The following is a 26,708-nucleotide window of genomic DNA, read 5'->3' as shown; positions in this document are numbered from 1 at the left end:
TGGATATAGATACTTTTGTACCTGTTTCCTCCAGCATCTTCACTAGGTCCTTTGCTGTTGTTCTATGATTGATTTGCACTTTTCACACCAAAGTACGTTCATCTCTAGGAGACAGAACGCGTTTCCTTCCTGAGCGGTATGACGGCTGCATGGTCCCATGGTGTTTATACTTACGTACTATTGTTTGTACAGATGAATGTGGTACCTTCAGGCGTTTGGAAATTGCTCCCAAGGATGAACCAGACTTGTGGAGGTCAAAAAAAAAAAATCTGAGGTCTTGGCCAATTTCTTTTGATTTTCCCATGATGTCAAGCGAAGAGGCACTGAGTTTGAAGGTAGGCCTTGAAATACATCCACAGGTACACCTCCAATTGACTCCAATGATGTCAATTAGCCTATCAGAAGCTTCTAAAGCCATGACATCATTTTCTGGAATTTTCCAAGCTGTTTAAAGGCACAGTCAACTTAGTGAATGTAAATTTCTGACCCACTGGAATTGTGATACAGTGAATTATAAGTCAAATAATCTGTCTGTAAAAATGTTTTGGAAAAATGACTTGTCATGCACAAAGTAGATGTCCTAACCGACTTGCCAAAACTATAGTTTGTTAACAAGAAATTTGTGGAGTGGTTGAAAAACTTTTTTTTAATGACTCCAACCTAAGTGTATGTAAACTTCCGACTTCAACTGTGTGTGTATATATATATATATATATATATATATATATATATATATATATATATATATATATATATATATATATATATATACACACACACATACATCTCCCACACCAACCCTCAAACACACCCCTGAGCAATTCCAGACTCAGATACCACACATATAAATACTCTTTCAGAAACCACCTCAAGAAAACACTCACCAATGAGCTTAACCAAAAACCATCACACACAACACCCATTCTGGCTTATTCCTATGGTTTTCATGCACTCCTTCTAATCAGGGACTGATTCAGACCTGGGACACCAGGTGAGTGCAATTAACTACCAGGTAGAAACATAAAAGTGTTTCAGCCCTCCAGGACTGGAATTGAACGGCCCTGCTATAGACCTACAGTAATCCTACCTCCTATGCTATGGGAGTACTGTACATGAAGGATTCCACTTAACCCTTCATGGCCAATGGATTTGAAATGTACAGTATATATATGTGGTTGACATAGAAGGTATCATAGCTGTACAGTTAAATATGTGATTGATATAAAATCTAGATTTTAGAAAGTATCATGCCATTTTCGGTTGGATTTGAGATGTACAGTACAAGATATGATTGATCTAGAAGCTATCCTACTGTTGTTCCAGGTGGTCTACATTACCGCCACGTTCCCTTACGTGATGCTGGCCATCCTGCTGGTACGTGGCATCACCCTGCCTGGCGCTGCCCAGGGCATCGTCTACTACCTCAATCCCAACATCACCCGCCTGGCAGACCCACAGGTACCCTCATACCCACCCTCATACCCACCCACTACCCACGCCCATACCCGCCAACATACTGGGTCTTTTTCATTAGGCACAAAACTGAAGAAAACTGACTGAAACAGGGAGAGACTACCAGGACTTGTCCAATAAGAAACACTTACATTGTGAAACCTTTTAGAACGTTTTCCAATGTGTGCCCTAGTAAACACAACCCTGGTAACCATGCCTAATGTCTGAGAGGATACTGATTGTACTGGCTGCTTTCTAGCCAGTCCCAAGCGCCCCTCTATTGGAGTAGGTCTAGTCTGAATCAGTCTATGTAGGGTGTCCACCCACTCCGCCCAGAGTGGGTAAAAACGCACTTTGATGATGACACTTCACTTTCTTATGTTATAAGTACATTTTACCAAGACAAATATGAATATTCAGCTTGGACGACATACCATATATACTGGTGGCGGTCGGTGCCGTTTAAGATTAGGGAGGACGATTTTGTTTTCTTTGAGCATGGCCTTATTTCTATTACAGCATATTGGATGACTGTCATTCATATTCCATTTACCCAGCTCAATGTAACATCGATAGGTTTAGGCTACTACATGATACTTGAATTTGCCCTATACCCATCATGAGGTTGCTACAACCTAGCCTACAAGTTTCTAACGTAGGTACACAGGTCGAGAGACAAATTGGAGTAATCAAGGTGACAGACAGTGACACATTCAATACCGTCTTGCACACTCTTGCCTGCATCTAGCTGATCTGGGTTCAGTTTCGCAACTAAAACAAGAGTTTCTATTGGAAATAATTCAGCTCGGTTCGTCCCTGTTTCGTTGCATTTGCTTCCATTTAAGAAACATTTTGCAACAGAATCGGCAGAATAAATATACCCCTGATCACCCACGCACACAGTTCACTTTCTTAACAGCCACATACAGCATCATCACTTTCCTCATTGTATAAATCCTTCTCGCATCTATGCGCTCTCCTCCTCACCTTCTCCCTTTGTTTGTGGACTTCAGTGCACAACACAACAGCTGTCTGTGACCAAGTGAAAAAACCTCTCCAAGCCAAACCTTCATACCATAACCATTAACCACAACACAGCCTACATAGTTGTCACCATATTATCTAACGTCATAGTCAACATAGCTACTAGAACTAACTCGTTAGTAAACCCACAATCCAATCCATATGTACAATCACACAATACAGTGTACAGCAAGCTGTTTAGCAGTTACACCGGCCAGCCCCGGTGGCAATAAATTAATAAAACCAAAAGCTTACTTTCACTTGGAAGAGTTGCAGTGTTGAATAGCCTTAGCCAGCTAGCTAACATAAATAGCATTTGTCTCACTGTTTGAGTCAGGTTGTTGAGCAGGCTAAAGTAGCTGCATTAGCTGGTTAAGTAAGTGAAAGGTAAACTAAGTAGAATTAAAAAAAATACAAAAAAATATAGCTAGCTCTCTCTCTCTCAGCTGCTTCTCCTTTATTTTTGAAGAAATTAATTTGTTCAAAACTGTTCAACTATTGTCTTTCAGCTACTCACCACACACTGCAGTGCTAGCTAGCTGTAGTTTATGCTTTCGATACTAGATTCATTCTCTGATCCTTTGAGTGGATGGATAATATGTTTATTCATGCTGCAAGAGCTCTGATAGGTTGGAGGACATCCTCCGGAAGTCATCATAATTAGGCCTGTTGCGGTCACGAAATTTTGCCAGCCGGTGATTGTCAAGCAAATAACTGTCGGTCTCACGGTAATTGACCATTAATTAACATAAACACATTTAGCATCTCCTGGCTTCCACACATAGCCTACAAGCCACTGATGCAGACCTTTGGAACATCTACATTTTAAAAAGTCGTATTAAATCCATGTAATATAGCCTACACCTTCACAATAAATCCATTTTTTATTTTAGACAGGTCTAAAGAAACATGATATGAAGAAAATGTAGTCTATTTCAGAAGAAAATAATAGCATACTCTGAGTTGTCCTTATGTTAGGTCCTGATCTGGCTATGCCATATGGCTGTGGGCTACACTAGTTCATTTAGCAGACAAGATTTGGCTAGAATTCTGCTGCATTATTTTATATTATTTTGTAGTATGAAGAATACAATTGAACAAAGCTGAATAGAATAGAAAGGATATTTTCTCCAATCGATTTGAGGGAGTTCTGTGTTGTGCGGTTAGCAAAGAAATAGGTACTCCTATGTGCTTAATTTAGAGTTATTAATGTAACTTTAGTTGTTCTACAAACTTTGGGCTATATGTTTTGATTTTTAAAACATTGTAAGGCTACATGATGCGAATCTAATGATGATTTGAAAAAAGTTGGTTGAAAGGCATAAGCTTAGTTTTTTTGCGCAGGCAGTACACACTTCATCAGTTTCTAATTCACAATTTGACAAGCACTTGATAATGCCTTGAATTTCACAGCGGCATCCCCTTTGTGTGGCCATAATGCACCCTAAAAAAATCCACGCCTTGTGTGGCCGATGTTCCCTTCTCCCTTAGTGCTGCGTGTCCCCCGAAGGACCTCTCACTTACATGCGTGATCGGGTCTTTCTCACAGGCTACAAGTAAAGACAGACACTTCGGGGACGCAACTGCATGCATGTTTATCCAATTCCGAGGTGCATATTGAAGATATTGGAAGAACTGTCCACATTTACTTTTCGTCAGCAAACAAGATGAGTAGGCCTAACGAACTGCAAAAGCATTAGCCTATGTCAATCTACTATCCCCCATAATACAAAAGTTGACCGATTCTATTCTGTGCGAGAAATAAATATTCCAAATATAGTCTGGGACAGTTGTGGGATGCGATAGATCCCAAATTAATACAACCAGTAGCATCCCACTTCTTTTTTTTTACGCAATGAGGCTGACACAACAGATCAGAACGTTTAGCTTAAAATGTGATAAACTATTAGGCTATTTCTTCAAATTATAAGCGCAGCAATGCACACACGGCAGTAGGCTATACGCGCGAATGTTCCATTAGTGGGAAAACACCATTATCAAAAGGGACTGTTAATGCGATTATGCATGTAATGCTTTTATTATGATGCATTTTTATGGTGAAAATTATCTTCCCCAAACTTGAAACTCACGTGCTGCTTATGTATGGCAGTTAGGCTTTACACCCCTTGTAAAGCGGATTAATGTGCTTAATTTCTAGAAGTTATTTGGCCACTTTAGTTGTGATACAAACCTTGTCAAAACATATAAGCATATAAATATATATATGGGCTAGGCTACATGAGGTGTGTGACTATGATTCGAAAAAGTCGCCAAAAAAAGGCATTGTTTCTTACCTTACGCTGGGCATCATTCACAAGTGATAATATATAATTCACAAGTGATAGGCTAATATTGTCACCCATCAGACTATTCTTGATTTAATCTTGTCTTTACATACACTACCAGTTAAAAGTTTGGACACTCCTACTCATTCAAGGGATATTCTTTATTTTGAAAAATTTTTACATTGTAGAATAATAGTGAAGACATCAAAACTATGTAATAACACATATGGAATCATGTAGTAACCAAAAAAGTGTTAAACAAATCAAAAAATACTTGAGATTCTTCAAATAGCCACCCTTTGCCTTGATGACAGCTTTGCACACTCTTGGCATACTGTGGCTATTTGGTTACTACATGATTCCATATGTGTTATTACATAGTTTCGATGTCTTCACTATTATTCTACAATGTAGAAAATAGTCAAAATAAAGAAAAACCCTTGAATGAGTAGGTGTGTCCATACTTTTGACTGGTACTGTATATATATAGGGGTGCGTGTTACGCCACTGTTTATAACTATAAGTTAACTATATAAGATGTGCCAAATAAATTATATCCAGCTCAGGGCTCCAGCTTTGCATTTGGTTATGATAACTTGCTAGCTAAGTGTCTAGATGGCGAGATCAAGTTTCTTGGTTACAGCAGAGACAATCAATCCCCTCCTGAATCAAGATCCATGTTGCCTAAATTGTCTTTAGCGTTTATTTAATTTTTTATAGCTGCCCTTGTGTGTACTTCCGGTAATACTGTATGAAAATATGGATACCGCTTAACCCTAATGATTATTGTGGTGAGTGATTTTGAAGGAGTCAGGCGCAGGAGAGTAAATCAGAGAATAAAAGGTTTATTCCGAAAACACAGCGGTACGCAGCAAGGCGTCAAACAACTCCAGTGCGGAAATCAGACGCACTGGAAACAACAAGGCACACGGGTGAAATATCCCGCCGATACGACATACACAGAGCTCCACCGAGCTAATATAGCCTTCACAATAAACAATCACACACAAAGACAAGGGGGCAGAGGGAACACTTCTACAGGTACTGATGAGGGGATATGAACCAGGTGTGTGTAATAAACAAGACAAAAAAAATTGAATGATGAGATGAGGAGCGGCAGTGGCTAGAAGGCCGATGACGACGAACGACGAAGCCTGCCCGAACAAGGAGAGGAGGCCGCTTCGGAGGAAGTCGTGACAATTATTCATGTTCTGAATCGTTCAGTAGGGTCTTTCTCTGACGTTTCATTAACAGTACATCCAAAAAGTTGGATTTCGTAACCTAGTACAGTTGAAGTCGGAAGTGTTCATACACTTAGGTTGGAGTCATTAAAACTCGTTTTTCAACCACTCCACAAATTTCTTGTTAACAAACTATAGTTTTGGCAAGTCGGTTAGGACATCTACTTTGTGCATGACACAAGTCATTTTTGCAACAATTGTTTACAGACAGATTATTTCACTAATAATTCACTGTATCACAATTCCAGTGGGTCAGAAGTTTACACACACTAAGTTGACTGTGCCTTTCAACAGCTTGGAAAATTCCAGAAAATGATGTCATGGCTTTAGAAGCTTCTGATAGGCTAATTGACATCATTGGAGTCAATTGCAGGTTTACCTTTGGATGTATTTCAAGGCCTACCTTCAAACTCAGTGCCTCTTTGCTTGACATCATGGGATAATCAAAAGAAATCAGCCAAGACCTCAGAAAAAAAATGTAGACCTCCACAAGTCTGGTTCATCCTTGGGAGCAATTTCTAAACGCCTGAAGGTACCACGTTCATCTGTACAAACAATAGTACGCAAGTATAAACACCATGGGACCACGCAGCCGTCATACCACTCAGGAAGGAGACGTGTTCTGTCTCCTAGAGATGAACATACTTTGGTGCGAAAAGTGCAAGTCAATCCCAGAACAACAGCAAAGGACCTTGTGAAGATGCTGGACGAAACAGGTACAAAAGTATATATATACACAGTAAAACGAGTCCTATATAGACATAACCTGAAAGGCCGCTCAGCAAGGAAGAAGCCACTGCTCCAAAACCGCCATAAAAAAGCCAGACTACGGTTTGCAACTGCACATGGGGACAAAGATCGTACTTTTTGGAGAAATGTCCTCTGGTCTGACGAAACAAAAATAAAGAAAAAAGCAACATCTCAAGACATCACTCTCTTTTTGTCTTGCTCCCTCCTTCTTTCTCTCTCTCGCTCTCTCTCTACTTTTACCCTTTCTCTTTCCCTCATTTTTTTCTCTCCATCTTTCCTTCCTTCCATCCATCTCTATCTATCTGTCCATCTCTGTTTAGGTATGGATGGATGCGGGGACTCAGATCTTCTTCTCTTATGGCATCTGTCTGGGGAGCCTTACCGCCCTGGGCAGCTACAACAAATACAACAACGACTGCTATAAGTGAGCCTCATACACGCACACACACACAGTAGATGATACAACAAACCAAATTCACAAAGTGGTACTAATTTCATCAATTTAGCTCACCAAGACAAATAAAGCAAAGGAATAATTTAACCTTTCAATTTTCATCTCATGACTTGGCAAAATTAACCGTAGAACTTGAAGTTGATGAACATTTGCTTTTGAAGGGACTCCCTGGCTTTGTTCCAAATGGCACCCTATTTACTATGTAGTGCACTACTTATGACCCAGTAATAGGGAGACATTTAGGAGGCAGACCCCGACTCCCAGTCCCCCAGTCCTCAGATGTTTTACATAAAGAATGCCTGGAATGACAGGGAAAACACAGAGACCGTACCCCAACTAGAACAAAATCCCACACTGCCTGTTTCCCACACTGACACACAGGTCTTGGCAATTACAAACCCAGGGTCGTGTTCATTAGGGAACATAATGGATAATGTTTTAAAGCATTTTGTTTTATTGATTAATTCTTCTTTTTTATAGATAGTTTGAAGTCAGTGATTGATTGAGATTGTCTGTTCCCTATATTTACTCAGGTGATTGATTGTGATTGTCTGTGTTGTTTGCCAGGGACTGTTATTCCCTGTGCCTGCTGAACAGTGCCACCAGCTTCCTGGCAGGCTTTGCCATCTTCTCTGTGCTGGGCTTCATGGCACAGGAGCAGGGCGTGGACATCGCAGATGTGGCCCAGTCCGGTACATTACAGTTTTCTATGCCAATATACAGTACCAGTCAAAAGTTTGGACACACCTACTCATTCCAGGGATTTTCTTTATTTTTACAATTTTCTACATTGTAGAATAATAGTAAAGACATCAAACTATGAAATAACACATGGAATCATGTAGTAACCAAAAAAGTGTTAAACAAAATATATTTTATATTTGAGATTCTTCAAAGTAGCCACCCTTTGCCTTGATGACAACTTTGCACACTCTCTGCATTCTCTCAACCAGCTTCATGAGGTAGTCACCTGGAATGCATTTCAATTAACAGGTGTGCCTTGTTAAAAGTTAATTTGTGGAATTTATTTCCTTCTTAATGCATTTGAGCCAATCAGTTGTGTTGTGACAAGGTAGGGGTGGTACACAGAAGATAGCCCTACTTGGTAAAAGACCAAGTCCATATTATGACAAGAACAGCTCAAATAAGCAAAGAGAAATGACAGTCCATTATTACTTTAAGACATGAAGGTCAGTCAATCAGGAAAATGTCAAGAACTTTAGAAGTTTCTGCAAGTGCAGTCACAAAAACCATCAAGCGCTATGATGAAACTGGCTCTCATGAGGACCACCACAGGAAAGGAACACCCAGAGTTACCTCTGCTGCAGAGGATACGTTCATTAGAGTTAACTGCACCTCAGATTGCAGCCCAAATAAATGCTTCACAGAGTTCAAGTAAGAGACACATCTCAACATCAACTGTTCAGAGGAGACTGCGTGAATCAGGCCTTCATGGTCGAATTGCTGCAAAGAAACGACTACAAAGAACACCAATAAGAAGAAGAGACAAGAAACACGAGCAATGGACATTAGACTGGTGGAAATCTGTCCTTTGGTCTGATGAGTCCAAATTTGAGATTTTTATTTCCAACCGACGTGTCTTTGTGAGACGCAGAGTAGGTGAACGGATGATCTCCACATGTGTGGTTCCCACCATGAAGCATGGAGGAGGTGTGATGGTGTGGGGGTTTGTAACAAGGCACTTAAGTAATACTGCAAAAGATGTGGCAAAGAAATTAACTTTTTGTTCTGAATACAAAGCGTTATGTTTGGGGCAAATCCAACACAACACATCACTGAGTACCACTCTTCATATTTTCAAGCATGGTGGTGGCTGCATCATGTTATGGGTATGCATGTTATGGGCGAGGATTAAGGAGTTTTTTAGGATATAAATAAATGGAGTACAGCTATTCGCAGGCAAAGTCCTATAGGAAAACCTGGTTCAGTCTGTTTTCCAACAGACACTGGGAAATGAATTCACCTTTCAGCAGGACAATAACCTAAATCACAAGACCAAATCTACACTGGAGTTGCTAACCAAGACGACATTGAATGTTCCTGAGTGGCCGAGTTACAGTTTTGACTTAAATTGGCTTGAAAGTCTATTGCAAGACTTGAAAGTGGCTGTCTAGGAATGATCAACAACCAACTTAACAGAGCTTGAAGAATTTAAAATAGAATAATGGGCAAATATTGTACAATCCAGGTGTGCAAAACTCTTAGAGACTTACCCCAAAAGGCTCACAGCTGTAATCAGTGCCAAAGGTGTTTCTAACATTCGCAGAGTACGACCCTGCCTTACACAGGAAGCAGCACAGGTCCTAATCCAGGCACTTGTCATCTCCCGTCTGGATTACTGCAACTCGCTGTTGGCTGTGGCAGGGAGCACATTAAACCCCTACAACTCATCCAGAACGCCGCAGCCCGTCTGGTGTTCAACCTTCCTAAGTTCTCTCACGTCACCCCGCTCCTCCGCACACTCCACTGGCTTCCAGTTGAAGCTCGCATCTGCTACAAGACCATGGTGCTTGCCTACGGAGCTGTGAGGCGAACGGCACCTCCGTACCTTCAGGCTCTGATCAGTCCCTACACCCAAACGAGGGCATTGCGTTCATCCACCTCTGGCCTGCTGCCCCCCCTACCTCTGCGGAAGCACAGTTCCCGCTCAGCCCAGTCAAAACTGTTCGCTGCTCTGGCACCCCAATGGTGGAACAAGCTCCCTCACGACGCCAGGACAGCGGAGTCACTCACCACATTTACATTTTTACATTTACGTCATTTAGCAGACGCTCTTATCCAGAGCGACTTACAAATTGGTGCATTCACCTTATAGCCAGTAGTACAACCACTTTACAATGTTTTTTTTTGTTTGTTTTTTTTGGGGCGGGGGGGGGTTCAAGTGTCTCCGGGGGTGGGGTTTCAAGTGCCTTCCGGAGACACTTGAAACCCCACCTCTTTAAGGAATACCTGGGATAGGCTAAAGTAATCCTTCTACCCACCCTTACCCCACCCCCCCAAAAAAAAAGAAAATGTAAAAAATATAAAAAATATTGTAAAGTGGTTGTCCCACTGGCTATCATAAGGTGAATGCACCAATTTGTAAGTTGCTCTGGATAAGAGTGTCTGCTAAATGACGAAAATGTAAATGTAAATGTAACATGTATTGGCATAGGGGGTTGAATACTTATATAATCAAGATATATTAGTGTTTAATATTTTTTTTTAAATTATTCTTCCACTTTGACATTACAGAGTATTTTTGTGACAGAAAAGTACAATTAAATCCATTTTAATCCCACTTTGTAACAGAAGAAAATGTGGAAAAAGTCAAGGGGTGTGAATACTTTCTAAAGGCACTGAATGTGTCTGACTGTGTTGTATGGCTGTGCTTGTCTGACTGTATGTCTGACTGTGTATGGCTGTATGTGTTTCTCTCCAGGCCCTGGGCTGGCCTTCATCGCGTACCCTCGGGCTGTAGCCATGATGCCTCTCCCTCAGCTGTGGGCTGTGTGCTTCTTCCTCATGATCATCATGCTGGGGCTGGACACACAGGTGTGTGTGTGGCACGCACACACACACTCACACACAAACACACAGGGTCTCTTCCACTCATGCATCCAGTATATAACAAATAATTACAATGTAACAAGCATCGTATCGACATGCACACGCAGACACACACACAGTATGCAACAGACAAGCATTGCAATGTAACAACCATCTTACACATACCAACCTACCCCGTTCCCCTACCCCTTCCACCCCCTGTCCAGTTTGTGAGCCTGGAGGCCCTTATGACCTCTGTGACTGACCTCTACCCTACGGTGATCCGGCTGGGTTATCGACGTGAGCTGCTGCTGCTGATGGTGTGTGTCGTCTGCTTCCTGGTTGGCCTGGTCATGGTCACCCCGGTGAGTCTGGTTGGATGGATGAATGGGTGGATGGATGAATGGGTGGGTGGGTGGATGATTGCCTGGCTACCCAGACTCCTTGCTCCGGCCAAACGCTACGCCATGCCCATTGACATTAGTTTCTTCTCTGGAAGTCTGAATCTGAGTACCTCCCCGACCATTCACCGAATGCGAACACATTCAGGGCTGTCTGATTGGTCCAGAAACCAATGGGTTGGGCCAGAGCAAGAGCACACGTGGGTAAAGCGGCGGTTAGAAAATGTGTCTTTGGCTTTGATACTCTGATTGGTTAGAGACGATCCAATCGCTGATTACTTTGTAATTGTACAATGCCCCTTGTGTCCCTCCTCACCATAAACAACTTCAATGATGGCAGTCCCAGACTAAAGTATGTAGCGAACGAAAGAGCAGCAGAAGAACTTAGTGTGAGTCGTCAGTCTAGGTGGATGGATGGTTGTCTGTTTTACTGGACACATGACTGGCTGGCTAGCTTGGGGGGCTGTCTACATGACTAGCTACATGGCTAGCTGGGTGGCTGGCTGACTGGCTGGCTGGCTGGCTGGCTAGCTGGCTGTCTGTCTGTCTGTCTGCTTGCCTGTCTGTCTATCTGTCTACATCGGTGTTTCCCAACCTTGGTCCTCGAGTACCCCCAACAGTACACATTTTAGTTGTAGCGCTGGACAAACACACCTCATTCAACTCATTGAGGCTTATCCAGGGCTACAATGAAAATGTGTACAGTTGGGGGTACTCTAGGACCAGGGTTGGGAAACACTGGTCTACATGATTGGTTGTCTGTTTGTCTGTCTGTCTATTTGAACTAATGTCCAACTAGTTGACATATTCACATACCGCTAGACACTCTGTTACAATTAGTACATTATCCAAATGTATTCTCCCAATTAAATAATATCCCTCTATATTTTTAATTGTGTAGATCTATGACGTGGTGATAAATCTGTGATGTAATGTTCTCTCACTCTCTTTGGATAGGGTGGTCTCTATGTGTTCCAGATCTATGACCACTACTCCTGCAGTGGGGCCAGTCTGCTGCTCCTGTCCATCTTCCAGTCAGTGGCTGTGGGCTGGGTTTACGGTGAGTCCAGAGGTTGTGCACAATAAATACCTTATCACAACCTTAACACAACATCATTCACCCTAATGTACACTTAACATTGAACACACCCTCTGATGGGTGCCTCGAAACACAGTAATTTCTTTCTTTCTTACTTTTATCTATATATGTCTCTATGGCTGTCTCTCTCAATTGTGCAATTACACACAAAGTGAGCCGCCGGTGGTGTTGTTTAACTATGCACAAATCTTATACATCCTCTCCCTTTACCTTCCATATTTCTATTCAGGTCAACAGTATATGAATCTGGAGTAGTCTATTGTGAGCTGCAGACATTCAGTGTGAGCTGGAGTGTAGTGGAGACAGAGCCAGCGCCAGCCCTATTAATTAGTCACTGTCTCCCCAGCCCCTAAATCTTCCCGCTGAACGTGTCGCCACACAGTCTCAGCCATGGGGCCCTGGGAAGCCCACAGTAGCTGCCTCAGATACTAACACACAAAAAGCATAGACAAAGAAAAGCTCAGGCAGGAATCTCCCTTAGATGCTAACGCTAAGTCGCTAACACAGAAAAACTCAGGTGACAGAAAAACCTGAGCATCAATCTGCCTCGAACGCTAACATACTAATATTCTAACACTAACATCCCAAAAACTCCAGACACACAGAAAAGCCTGAGCATAGATCTGCCTCAAATGCTAACACTAATGCTAACACTAAGTCTCTAACATAGACAAGCCAGGGTGTAAATCTGCAGATAGTCTACAGTGGAGCTGTAGAGGGATTTTGGGTGTTCTACTTTAATTTGTTTCCATGTAAGTTGAGAGTGTAAGAGACAATTGTTGTTTTACGATAAGGGCCCGAGCCAGGAGGTAGAGACACAGATAGGAATGATGATGGGGACTGGAGCAGTCTGTGTGAGGTGGGAACCTGTCTGCTCTGGTGGATTCCTAAGCAGTGGGAACTGTGTGTGTGTGTGTGTGTTTGTGTGTGTGTGTGCGTTTAGCGTCAAACATGCGTGCCTACAGTGCATTCGGAAAGTATTCAGACCCCTTCACTTTTTCCACATTTTGTTATGTAACAGCCTTATTCTAAAATGGATAAAATGGTGTTTTTCCCTCATCAATCTACACACAATACCCCATAATGACGAAGTAAAAACAGGTTTTTATAGAATTTTGCTAATGTATAAAAAAAAAAAAACAGAAAGATGACATTTACATAAGTATTCAGACCCTTTACTCAGTACTTTGTTGAAGCACCTTTGGCAGCGATTACATTCTTGAGTCTTCTTGGGTATGACGCTACAAGCTTGGCACACCTTTATTTGGAGAGTTTCTCCCATTCTTCTCTGATCCTCTCAAGCTCTGTCAGGTTGGATGGGGAGCGTCGCTGCACAGCTATTTTCAGGTCTCTCCAGAGATGTTCGATCGGGTTCAAGTCCGGGCTCTGGCTGGGCCACTCAAGGACATTCAGAGACTTGTCCCGAAGCTACTCCTGAGTTGTCTTGGCTGTGTGCTTAGGGTCGTTGTCCTGCTGTAAGGTGAACCTTCGCCCCAGTCTGAGGTCCTGAGTATTCTGGAGCAGGTTTTCATCAAGGACCTCTCTGTACTTTGCTCCATCTTTGCCTCGATCCTGACTAGTCTCCCAGTCCCTGCCGCTGAAAAACATCCCCACAGCATGATTCTGCCACCACCATGCTTCACCATAGGGATGGTGCCAGGTTTCCTCCAGATGTGACGCTTGGCATTCAGGCCAAAGTGTTCAATCTTGGTTTCATCAGACCAGAGAATCTTGTTTCTCATGGTCTGAGAGTCCTTTAGATGCCTTTTGGCAAACTCCAAGCGAGCTGTCATATGCCTTTTACTGAGGAGTGGCTTCCGTCTGGCCAGTCTACCATAAAGGCCTGATTGGTGGAGTGCTGCAGAGATGGTTGTCCTTCTGGAAGGTTCTCCCATCTCCACAGACGAACTCTGGAGCTCTGTCAGAGTGACTATCGGGCTCTTGGTCACCTCCCTGACCAAGGCCCTTCTCCCCCGATTGCTCAGTTTGGCCGTGCAGCCAGCCCTAGGAAGAGTCTTGGTGGTTCCAAACTTCTTCCATTTAAGAATGATGAAGGCCACTGTGTTCTTGGGGACCTTCAATGCTGCAGACATTTTTTGGTACCCTTCCCCAGATCTGTGCCTCGACACAATCCTGTCTCGGAGCTCTACGGACAATTCCTTCGACCTCATAGCTTGGTTTTTGCTCTGACATGCACTGTCAACTGTGGGACCTTATATAGACAGGTGTGTACCTTTCCAAATCATGTCCAATCAATTGAATTTACCACAGGTGGACTCCAATCAAGTTGTAGAAGCATCTCAAGGATTATCAATGGAAACAGGATGCACCTGAGCTCAATTTCGAGTCTCATAGCAATGGGTCTGAATACTTATGTAAATGTGCAAAAATCTCTAAAAACCTGTTATCCCTTTATGGGGTATTGATGAGGAAAAAAGTTAATTTAATCTATTTTAGAATAAGGCTGTAACGTAACAAAATGTGGAAAAAGGGAAGGGGTCTGAATACTTACCGAATGCAGGGAGAGTTGAGGTAGGCATGCTTTACATCCCCGTGGAGAGCTGTGGAAATTGGGTTTGACCAAGGTCGTTTAGACTGCGGTCAGGTCTCCAGTGGGTCCTCTATGGTCGTTACGACCGTGGGATTTAAAGGTGGTCTATTCAGGACCTTAGACAATATCCTGTTCTACGGTCTTATATGGGTCTGTGCTCTGATTTAAGTGGTTTGGGGTCTCTAGGACCATTTTCTAGTTTTCAATTACTGGTCTTCAAGATTGTGCCTGGACTTCAGACTGACCTTGTATGGTCCTTTCAATTCAGAACCATGGTTCAACCATTGTTGTGGTCAGAACCAGGCCTTGACCACAGAACCACGTAATAACCCTCGCCCTGTTCCTTAGGGCCTGACAGGTTCAATGACAACATTAAGCACATGATTGGCTACAGCCCGCTGCCCTTCTTCAAGCTGTGCTGGCGCTACCTGACGCCAGCCATGTGCACGGTGAGTGACCTTTAACCCTTGACCCCTGTGTGTGGGAGGAGTCCTGTGAACTTCACATATCCCAATTGTGTCTGTCATTGGATATCTGTGTATACATGTGAGCAATTGTGTGAATTATTTGGTTACCTTTTTTGCAGAATCTAGTTGTTGTGACTTTTCTCTATACATTTCTTACCCTATAAATGGATCAATTTTGAATCAGACTGATACACTGGTCCAAGATGAATCCATTAGGTCATATTCAGACAAGCAATGTGTGTGTGCGCAACTCTCTTTCTCTGTCTCTCTCTCCAGGCAACGTTTGTGTTCTCCTTGGTGTGCTGGTCCCCTCTGTCCCTGGGGAAGGGCGTAGTAGCCCCGGGGTGGGCCACAGCCCTAGGCTGGCTCCTCACCCTCTCCTCTGTCTCCCTGCTGCCCATCTGTGCGCTCTACGCACTGGCCACCACCCCCGGCAGCCTAACACAGGTCAGTCACACAGTGACATTTTTTACACCAACAACCAACTACTACACTTGGCCTTACCATAACCCTGACTCTCACATTAACTGTTACTCTTGCCCCTACCGTCCAACACTATGTGGACTGACTCTACACTTACTTACCTCCATCTCCCCTGTGACTTACCCTATGATTATACAAGACATTAATAGTCACTATAGTGACTAGGTTGGCCAGTAAGTCAGTGCAGAAGACTGTACTAAGCATATAAGACATACTGTACAGTGCATTAAGGCATATGTTGTGTGTGACTAACAACCCGTCCATCTCTCCTGTTGCCTGTAGCGTTTCCGCCGGCTGTGTCGTCCTGCCCCCAACTCCAATTTAGCCCTGGACCACCGGACCACCTCTCTCACCTTTGACCCCTGTCTGGCTCTCACCGCCGAGAAACCCAAGGAGCCAATCGCAGACGTGATCTAGGAATGACCTCCCTGGGTTTAGCCAATGATACGGTCTCACGGTTTCTGCGCACCAATGGGACAGATCGGAATCGGGGATCAAGGGATGTTTCTATGGAGATGGGAAGGCCTCTGCCCCTCTGTTGTGTCCTCACAGATAAATGGAGACGGGATGGTGGTTGAAACTGTGATGGAATCCGGTTGTATGCTATTGGGCCTGGGATACGTGGACTGGGCTTAGTGACATGCCCCTGACTGTGTGTATTTTTGTGAATGAAGGAGAAGGGGAGGGGGGAAAGAGAGGGAAAGGGAGGGAGGGATAAAAGCCAGTCCCAAATCGCTCCCTATTCCCTCCACCTTGGCCCTAACCCTCATCTGAAGATTCTGGATAGGTGGAAGCAGTGTAGTGATAAAGCTTCCGCCATATTGCTTCCACCTTACACATCTGCAAACGTTGGGGCCAATGGGAAGGTTAGGGATCGAATTGTGACCGGCTGACTGTGTAGAGAAGGGATGGGAGTGAGGGAGGAGTAGAGCGACACAAACACTTTTATATTTATATGTGATCATGGGACTGACATTAATGAGCTGCTGTGTGACACAGATCATTACCTCATCATAATTTCAGTCAGACTAGCCAATGGTTTCTGACTGGACTATTTAGATCAGACTGATTGGGTCTGAAATGGCACCCTATTCCCTATATAGTGCACTACTACTTTTAACCAGGGCCCGTAGGGCTGAAACTGTTTACAGAAAATGAGAAATCTCCTCTGGATTGGAAGTAGTGAAAATAAATAAATAAATATCATGCCGTAAAGGATATTTTCTCCTTTTTGCTATTTATTGTGTTGAACAATGAAATACTGAAACAAGTAAAATGAATGCAATAGTACCATGTTGAAAACATAAGTAATAATCAGAGACATATTATACACTGAGTGTACGAAACATTAGGAACACCTGCTCTTTCCATGACATAGACTGACCAGGTGAATCCAGGTGAAAGCTATGCTCCATTATTGATGTAACTTGTTTAATCCACTTAAATCAGTGTAGATGAAGGGGAGGAGACAGGTTAAAGAATGATTTTTAAGCCTTGAGACAATTGAGACATGGATTGGGTATTTGTGCCATTCAGAGGGTGAAAGGGCAAGACACAATATTTAAGTGCCTTTGAACAGGGTATGGTAGTAGGTGCCAGACGCGCTGGTTTGAGTGTGTCAAGAACTGCAACGCTTCTGGGTAATTTCACGCTCAACAGTTTCCCGTGTGTATCAAGAATGGTCCACCACCCAAAGCACATCCAGCCAACTTGACACAACCGCGGGAAGCATTGGAGTCAACATGGGCCAGCATCCATGTGGAATGCTTTCGACCCCTTGTAGAGTCCATGCCCCGACTAATTGAGGCAAAAGGGGGTACAACTCAATATTAGGAAGCATGGGCGGTGTGTTCAATAGGGCGATATGGGCGACGCACTGCCAAACGGGAAAAGGAAGGGATTTTTTTTCTAATCAATTATATCATGGCAACAGTAGTTCAGTGTTCACGTCTGATCTGCCAGCCACTAAATGTCCAATCAGGCTAAAGTCGTGCTTCAAATGTCCCCGCCCGTTTTGGGGCGATTTCAGTCTGGTTGAAAATCGCCCAGAAGTCTCTCATAGCCTCTAATGTAAAAATTTTTTTTTTCAAATTTCTGAGCTTTCAATACATTCTCTATGGGTGTCTGAGGGCTTGCACTTACGCGCTTTCGTCATACGTAACGTAACGTAACCATGAACGGCAGACAGCAACGCTTGGACAGCGACTGGTGTAACCGACATGCACCATCTTTCAGAAAAGATTAAGAAAAATGAGCTGTCACAAAGACCCACATTGATAGCTGTTTGAGATTGTCTGCTTTGGTGAGAGTGAATATTGCCACTCAACTGGATGAGGGATACAGGCTAGCTGTCCGCCGCCACAACGATGAGCTTAGCAACAGCAGAGTCGTGAACACTGTCTACGAGAATCGAGACGACCTCATAGAATGTTTTGAAGCCATCCGGACGGGTTCATTGGGTTCATTTGACCAGCCCACCGTACCAGAAGCTACAGAATAAGGACATCGATGCTGTCTTTATCAAACGTGCCCTCGACAGCTTCGCAAGCAGTGTGCAGGCCATAAGGTAAGATAAAGATTAAACAATATCATTCGATCTTTCTCAAAGCAGAGCTTTATTTGAAAATGTATGCATGAAAGGAGACTGCATTTGTGTTTGAAATTACATTATTGTCATTATATATGGCCAGTGGTGTAATCTATCTTATTTTATATACTATGTGTACTGTACAGTGGTGCTCATAAGTGTATGAACACATTCTAAAGCTGACTAAAAAGAGGAATAAAAAAATAAAAAAATCATCTTTTGGAAATTGATCTTAATGACTTAATTAAAAAAGTTGGAAAATCCAACCTTTAAGGACACCAATTTTCTTTTCTTTTTTATTCCTCTTTTTAGTCAACTTTAGCATGGGATCATAAGCTTATGAGCACCACTGTATACTGTGCTGAACATCCAGGCTATGTGAGACACAAAGGCTAACTTAAACACTAAAGACTTTATGCATCCCTGCCCATTTTAAGTGGAACTGAAGTATTTGTACTATACATGGATACATTGCATATACCTGTGCATCACATAGACAACAATACTGTACAAAGCCAACAAACACATTGGTCTGTTTGCCTTCAGGGACTCCTCTCAACAGCAGCTGCAAGAAGCAACAGGAGCCAAAAGACCCAGAACAGCTTTGAGAGAAGAGGAGAAGCAGAGGCTGTCTGAAGAGGTCTGCAACACCATCCTGGATCACACCAAAGAAAGGTTCTCTTTCTCTGGCCACCTTGTGAGTGCTACCTTACTGCAAGCAGACATGTTTGAAAGGTACTGCCATTCAAAAAAATAAAAAATCTGTTCATGTTCATTTTTACAAATCTATACAATTGGCCAGAATATGGTTGTTCATATTTACAAATCTATACAATTGGCCAGAATATGGTTGTTCATTTTTACAAAGCCATACATATTGTTTATGCAGTGTTGAGGAATGTGAAAGAACACCCTTGATTATTTTTACTGTGATAACTTATTTTGCTTTTGTAAGCCAACACTTTTGAGATCAGTCAATAAATGCTTCTGGTATTGACTTATATGCTGCCCCTGTCTTCATGTTGTTGCTGGACATATCTTTTTAAAAATGTGTGTAGGTCACCTAAATCATCAGAAAAATTGCCCCTCCTGAGAATTTTTTCAGGAGCCGCCACTGTTAGGAAGGTGTTTTGTACACTCAGTGTATAGTAGGAACTCCGACATACGAACATGTCTGGAATGGAGGTTGTTCGGAACACTGAAATGTCCGTAACTTTGAAATTCACTTACAAAACGCATGATAGAATATATTGATTTTATATATTTTTATAGAAAATATTTGTTACAGAAAATATATACATATATATATTTTTTTACATGTGTTTTCTAATCATTTATCCAGATACTGTAATATCTGATGTGTTTTTTAGACCATGTAAGCAACATTTACGTTTTACAGAAGTTCCCAGTTTCATATTGCCTGTTTGGTTGATTGGTCTATCTGTAATTCCGAGGCTCGTATCTTTGAAGTTCTACTGTATATAATCTAATTGCATAATGTAAGAGCTTCACAATCATGTGAAAAGCGCTGGGACTATTACTTGTTCTACAGTATGTGACAACTGTGACTAATCATGATCCAATGTGTTCTATTTTACTTCTCAAAGCTGCTGGAAACGTACACTGTCATCTCGGTTTACAAATTGTGAGCCATGGATATGGTTCTTTTATTTCATTAACATGTTTCTTTGTTTACTTTCTCATTGAAATCATGATTTTAAAAAAAAAACATGCTTGTGTTGTATTAAACGAGTGTGTGCATACGTATGTGTTTGTGTGTGTGACTGCCTCCACGGAGTATCAAGTTTTAATGTCACACGCACAAGTACAGTGAAATGCCTTTCTTGCTAGCTCTAAACCCAACAATGCAGTAATCAATAACAATGTAATACTAAAAATAACATAAGGTAGAACAAAAACACACAATAAATAAAAATAAGAAATAAGAAGAACATGAGAAAGTGAGTAAGCATACTATATACAGGGTCAGTCAGTTCCAGTACCATATTTACAATGTGCAGGGATACTGGAGTGGTAGATATGTATAGGTCAAGGGTGGCTAGGCATCAGGATATACAGTGGGGGAAAAAAGTATTTAGTCAGCCAGCAATTGTGCAAGTTCTCCCACTTAAAAAGATGAGAGAGGCCTGTAATTTTCATCATAGGTACATGTCAACTATGACAGACAAAATGAGATTTTTTTTCTCCAGAAAATCACATTGTAGGATTTTTTATGAATTTATTTGCAAATTATGGTGGAAAATAAGTATTTGGTCACCTACAAACAAGCAAGATTTCTGGCTCTCACAGACCTGTAACTTCTTCTTTAAGAGGCTCCTCTGTCCTCCACTCGTTACCTGTATTAATGGCACCTGTTTGAACTTGTTATCAGTATAAAAGACACCTGTCCACAACCTCAAACAGTCACACTCCAAACTCCACTATGGCCAAGACCAAAGAGCTGTCAAAGGACACCAGAAACAAAATTGTAGACCTGCACCAGGCTGGGAAGACTGAATCTGCAATAGGTAAGCAGCTTGGTTTGAAGAAATCAACTGTGGGAGCAATTATTAGGAAATGGAAGACATACAAGACCACTGATAATCTCCCTCGATCTGGGGCTCCACGCAAGATCTCACCCCGTGGGGTCAAAATGATCACAAGAACGGTGAGCAAAAATCCCAGAACCACACGGGGGGACCTAGTGAATGACCTGCAGAGAGCTGGGACCAAAGTAACAAAGCCTACCATCAGTAACACACTACGCCGCCAGGGACTCAAATCCTGCAGTGCCAGACGTGTCCCCCTGCTTAAGCCAGTACATGTCCAGGCCTGTCTGAAGTTTGCTAGAGTGCATTTGGATGATCCAGAAGAGGATTGGGAGAATGTCATATGGTCAGATGAAACCAAAATAGAACTTTTTGGTAAAAACTCAACTCGTTGTGTTTGGAGGACAAAGAATGCTGAGTTGCATCCAAAGAACACCATACCTACTGTGAAGCATGGGGGTGGAAACATCATGCTTTGGGGCTGTTTTTCTGCAAAGGGACCAGGACGACTGATCTGTGTAAAGGAAAGAATGAATGGGGCCATGTATCGTGAGATTTTGAGTGAAAACCTCCTACATCAGCAAGGGCATTGAAGATGAAACGTGGCTGGGTCTTTCAGCATGACAATGATCCCAAACACACCGCCCGGGCAACGAAGGAGTGGCTTCGTAAGAAGCATTTCAAGGTCCTGGAGTGGCCTAGCCAGTCTCCAGATCTCAACCCCATAGAAAATCTTTGGAGGGAGTTGAAAGTCTGTGTTGCCCAGCGACAGCCCCAAAACATCACTGCTCTAGAGGAGATCTGCATGGAGGAATGGGCCAAAATACCAGTGACAGTGTGTGAAAACCTTGTGAAGACTTACAGAAAACGTTTGACCTGTGTCATTGCCAACAAAGGATATATAACAAAGTATTGAGAAACTTTTGTTATTGACCAAATACTTATTTTCCACCATAATTTGCAATTAAATTCATAAAAAATCCTACAATGTGATTTTCTGGAGAAAGAAAATCTCATTTTGTCTGTCATAGTTGACGTGTACCTATGATGAAAATTACAGGCATCTCTCATCTTTTTAAGTGGGAGAACTTGCAAAATTGGTGGCTGACTAAATACTTTTTTTCCCCACTGTATGATAAACAGAGTAGCGGCAGAGTATATGATGATTGTATGTGAGTGGGTGTGTGTGACCATATTATGTGTGTGTGAGCAAATGATGAAGTGAGTGTTAAGTGTGTGTGTTGGAGTGTCAGTGTGCGTGAGTGTGAAGGGCCCTGTGAGTGTGCAAAAAAGGGTAAACTCAGTGTGCATAGTCATTTTGTTAGCTATTTAGCAGTGTCATGGCTTGGAGATAGAAGCTGTTCAGGAGACTGTTGGTGTCAGACTTGATGCACCGGTTCCAATTGCCGTGCGGAAGCAGAGAGAACTGTCTATGGCTTGGGTGGATGGAATCTTTAACGATTTTCAGGGCCTTCCTTTCACCACCTGATATAGAGGTCCTGGATGGCAGGGAGCAAGGGCCCCAGTGAGTCCTATTTCACTGGCGTAGGTACGTTACCTCTGTGACCTAGGTCCTAGGGGACATCCTGTACTTGTCACCTACCCCCCCTGGCTGCCACAGCAACAGATGACAGAAGAGAGAGCGCCTCTGAACAGGCACACCACACTTCAGAGCGAGAGAGTGAGAGATAGTCAGGGAGAGAGAGAGAGCGCGATGAAGAGATGGATGGGCTCCTATAGAAAGGATCAAAGCCAACTTGTCATCTATCACTCGAGAACAAATGTTGTGATTCTCATTATTATGCCAACGTTCTTTATCTGATTTATTTTTATCCCAGCGGGCATTAGTAGTCTATTATGCATGAGAGAGGGAGAGCGTGTGTGAGGAAAAGAGAGTGTGTGCATCCCTAATGGCGCCCTAATGGCGCCCTATTCCTTACATAGTGTGCTAAGTAGTGCACTATATAGGGAATAGGGTGACATTTGGGACATAGACAGAAAGTCATCGAGATGAAGAGCTGTGCCCGGGGAATTCTGGAACCATCCACCATCACTTAGCCAGTTGGTTATGTAAAAGAGTCCGGTGTCAATTAGCTGTATTGGATTCCCCCACAGCAGGCAACCATAGAACTGGGTTGTCCCTGCTCCACACGTGTCTATGCACGCGTGGTAATGCACATGTTGTTTTAGTGGTGAGTATTTTAGATACTCTGGGACTCCTGTGCAGAACGTGCAATCTATCACTATTTCACTGGGCCATTGAACTGTATATGGTACTAGTGTGTGTGTGTGTGTGGGGGGGGGAGATGAGGGGGTGGTTAGTTCCATATGATTCCCTGGCATACATCTTCTGTTTCAGCTGATCAGGATTAGAAATGATCCAGTGTGTGTGTGTGTGAGATAGAAGGACTGAAAGAGAGAGAGAAACATATTGGAGGATGTGTGGCAGATGCAGTTTGTCCATGCTCAAGCGTTATACTGTATGAGTGTTTAGGTTGTCTTTGTAACCCACCCACCTCCTTTTCCTTTTCTATCCCTTTCCTACCCTCTCTCCCCTTCCATATAGTTTTTTTGCCATCATCACCAGTTGCTTTATAAATTGTTCTTTGTGTAGCAAATCACACAATTTTGTGTAAGCAAACACAAAAAATATTACCTGCAGCAGCATTGACTGTCATTGGTTTACATGTAGTTGTAAAATGCACATGTATTCTGAATTCACCTCAGTGGTTTACAATGTATTTATACTTTTTTTTTTTTCATTTGTCAAATGTGTTGCTTGTGAAATCACCAGAAATATTTTAGTCATTTAGCAGACACTCTTATCCAGAGCAACTTACATGAGCAATTAGGGTTAAGTGCATTGCTCAAGGGCACATCGACAGATTTTTAGTCGGCTCTGGGATTCAAACCAACAACCTTTCGGTTACTTTCCCAACGCTCTTAACCGCTAGGGTACCTGCTGCCATCCAGGGTTTATACACATCATTGGGTCTGATACACCTCAGCTGTCAGGGGAGGAGAAAGTTGTGATTAACTCAGGAAATGTATTATTCATAGAATTCAAATTCATTACAATGTATTTATTTTTGTTTGTTTATCATCGAGAGGGGCAAACGTGACAGTTTTCTTTGTTGCTTTTCTGGATTAAGTGCACTTCCGGAATGGACCCTTTCATTTTCCATGTAATGTGGCAGGTAGACGTTTATTAGTCTTGTCCTTGATGCAGAACAGAGCAATTTCCGCTAGATGAGCCAGCTGCAAAGTCAAAATTGGCTCAATTGTAAAAATTCATGAAAACAAAAATTTGCTTTGTTTATTTTTATTTTTTTATTAGGGTTATGCATTAGGGTTAGCAGTGTGGTTAAGGTTAGGTTTAGGTTTAAAATCCGATGTAATTACCTTGTGGCTGTGTCAGCTAGTGACCACTCCGCAGAGCTGCCTCCAGAATAAGATTCATTAGGAAAAAAGCTAACCTGCTGTAATGCGGGGGGCATTGGTTGTGTCGGTCATGCATGTGGAGGTGTGAGAGGGGGAGAGGCTTAGGGTGGCAGTCAGCACATGGTGTTCTGTTTAATGTTTTGGCCATGCTTAGAAGTCCACCCACACACACCCTCTTTCTCGCTCTCTCTCTCCCTCTCTCTCATACTAGGCCACAGTATTACTGGATTAGTACAACAAGGGACATCTCAGGATTTTAGAGGGGGAGGATGGGCACTCGGTAGAGGAGAGTAGGGTTCACCCACACAAAAATGCACATTTATTGATAACCTAACGTTTGCCCTTTCTCAAGCGGACAAATGGGGACTGGTGGGTTGGAGGGAGTGTGGTTGTGTGGGTGCGTGTGCGTGCGTGTGTGTGGACGTGTTTAACTATACTTGTGGGGACCAGAAGTCCCCACAAGAATAGTAAATGAACAACATTTGACCAACTGGGGACATTTTGTTGGTCCCCACAAGCAGTGGTGTAAAGTACTTAAGTAAAAATACTTAATAGTTTTTGGGGGTATCTGTACTTTACTTTACTTTACTTTATATTTTTGCCAACTTTTACTTTTACTTCACTGCATTCCTAAAGAAAATAATGTACTTTTTAGTCATTTAGCAGACGCTCTTATCCAGAGCGACATACAGTTAGTGCATACATTATTATTTTTTTCATACTGGCCCCCCGTGGGAATCGAACCCACAAACCTGGCATTGCAAGCGCCATGCTCTACCAACTGAGCTACACGGGGCTACATGGGACTTTTACTCCATACATTTTCCCTGACACCCAAAATAACTTTTGACAGGAAAATGGTCCAATTCACACACTTATCAAGAGAACATCACTGGTCATCCCTCCTGACTCACTAAACACAAATGCTTTGTTTGTAAATGATGTCTGAGTGTTGGAGTCTGCCCCTGGCTATCCGCCAATAAATAAATAAAATAAAATGTTGATTAATATAAGGAATTTTAAATGGTTTATACTTTTACTTTTGATACTTAAGTACATTTGAGCAATTCCATTTACTTTTGATACTTAAGTATATTTAAACCAAATACTTTTAGACTTTTACTCAAGTAGTATTTTACTGAGTGACATTCACTTTTACTTTAGTCATTTTCTATTAAGGTATCTTTACTTTTACTCAAGTATGACAATTGAGTACTTTTTCTACCACTGCCCACAAGGTCAAATGCTATTTCTAGGGCGTTTAAAGTTAAGGTTAGAATTAATGTTAGGGTTAGAATTAGGTTCAGGGTTAGGAGCTAGGATTAGTTTTAGGGTTAGGGTTAGGAGCTAGGGTTAGGGTTAAGGTTAGGGTTAGGATTATGGTTACGGTTAGGGTTAGGGTTAGGTTTACGGTTAGGGGTTAGGGAAAATTTGATTTTGAATGGGACTGAATTGTGTGTCCCCACAAGGTTAGCTGTACAACACTGTGTGTGTGTGTGTGTGTGTGTGTGTGTGTGTGTGTGTGTGCGTGCGTGCGTGGGTGCTTGTGTGTGTGTGTGTGTGTGCGTATATGGGTGCGTGCGTGGGTGTTTGCGGGCTAAACAGAAGGAAGTTTCCATATCTCCTTCCCTCTCTCGCTCTCTCTCTCTCTGTGTGTTTTGATGACTCCTATGGGAAAGCACTGTTCTGTGACTCAGCCACCAGTAAACTAGTAAACAAACACAGAGCTGGAGATGCATGAAGAGTCACACTTCCCCTCTGAGAGTTTGGCCCTAGACTGCTATGTATGCATCAGCTCTCTCCAAACACACAGGCATGACACCCCTGGCACACACACACTTCCCTGAAGACACAATCTATTGCCAAGACATACACACTGACAGTCCCAAAACAGTCCCTCCTCATGGACCTGGGACTGAACTCTTCCCATGAAGTCCTAGACTTCATGAAGGGCCGCCCCCAGGTTGTGAAGGTAGGCAACATAACCTCTTCGACTCTGATTCTCAACACAGGTGCCCCACAAGAGTGCATCCTCAGTCCCCTCCTGTAGTCCTTGTATACCCACGACTGCGTGGCCTCACACAGTTCCCCGGGGGCGAGGAGCACAGCAGAGCGCACAGCAGAAGATGGTGAACGCAGTTCTCCAAACGTGCCTCTCCACCCTCACTGGGAAGTCGGCGCAAGAGGTCGGTTTCGTGCGCCAGGCACGTGGAGCTCCTGCTGGTCGCAAACAAGTCCATGAGAAGGAGAAGGGGCTGGAGGTGTCCAAGAACGCAGCCACCACGCTCAAGAGCTTCTGCAAGTGGCAGAACCAGCAGAACCCACTGGACGACGACAACCAGCACCCCCACGATGCCACCATCCTCTTCCCCTCCT

The 26,708-nt window shown here is 42.8% G+C and overlaps 1 protein-coding gene across 1 annotated transcript in view; it reads left to right on the top strand.

Moving 5' to 3' along the window:
* LOC311112205 (sodium- and chloride-dependent GABA transporter 2-like) overlaps positions 1 to 16,972 on the top strand; it is a 40,133-nt gene extending 23,161 nt beyond the window's left edge. The window contains exons 7-15 of the mRNA XM_084155229.1: positions 1,324 to 1,458; positions 7,072 to 7,175; positions 7,773 to 7,897; positions 10,648 to 10,760; positions 10,982 to 11,119; positions 12,113 to 12,215; positions 15,154 to 15,254; positions 15,549 to 15,719; positions 16,038 to 16,972. Of these exons, the coding sequence (XP_084011355.1) occupies positions 1,324 to 1,458; positions 7,072 to 7,175; positions 7,773 to 7,897; positions 10,648 to 10,760; positions 10,982 to 11,119; positions 12,113 to 12,215; positions 15,154 to 15,254; positions 15,549 to 15,719; positions 16,038 to 16,172 (1,125 nt within the window). The 3' untranslated portion in view covers positions 16,173 to 16,972. The remainder of the gene's footprint in view (positions 1 to 1,323; positions 1,459 to 7,071; positions 7,176 to 7,772; positions 7,898 to 10,647; positions 10,761 to 10,981; positions 11,120 to 12,112; positions 12,216 to 15,153; positions 15,255 to 15,548; positions 15,720 to 16,037) is intronic.
* The last annotated feature ends 9,736 nt before the right edge of the window (positions 16,973 to 26,708 follow it).

Source organism: Coregonus lavaretus, assembly GCF_964263955.1.
Source record: "Coregonus lavaretus genome assembly, chromosome: 38".
Taxonomy (NCBI): domain Eukaryota; kingdom Metazoa; phylum Chordata; class Actinopteri; order Salmoniformes; family Salmonidae; genus Coregonus; species Coregonus lavaretus.
The sequence above is the reverse complement of the archived record's forward strand: the minus strand, read 5'-3'. Positions and strand labels throughout refer to the sequence as shown.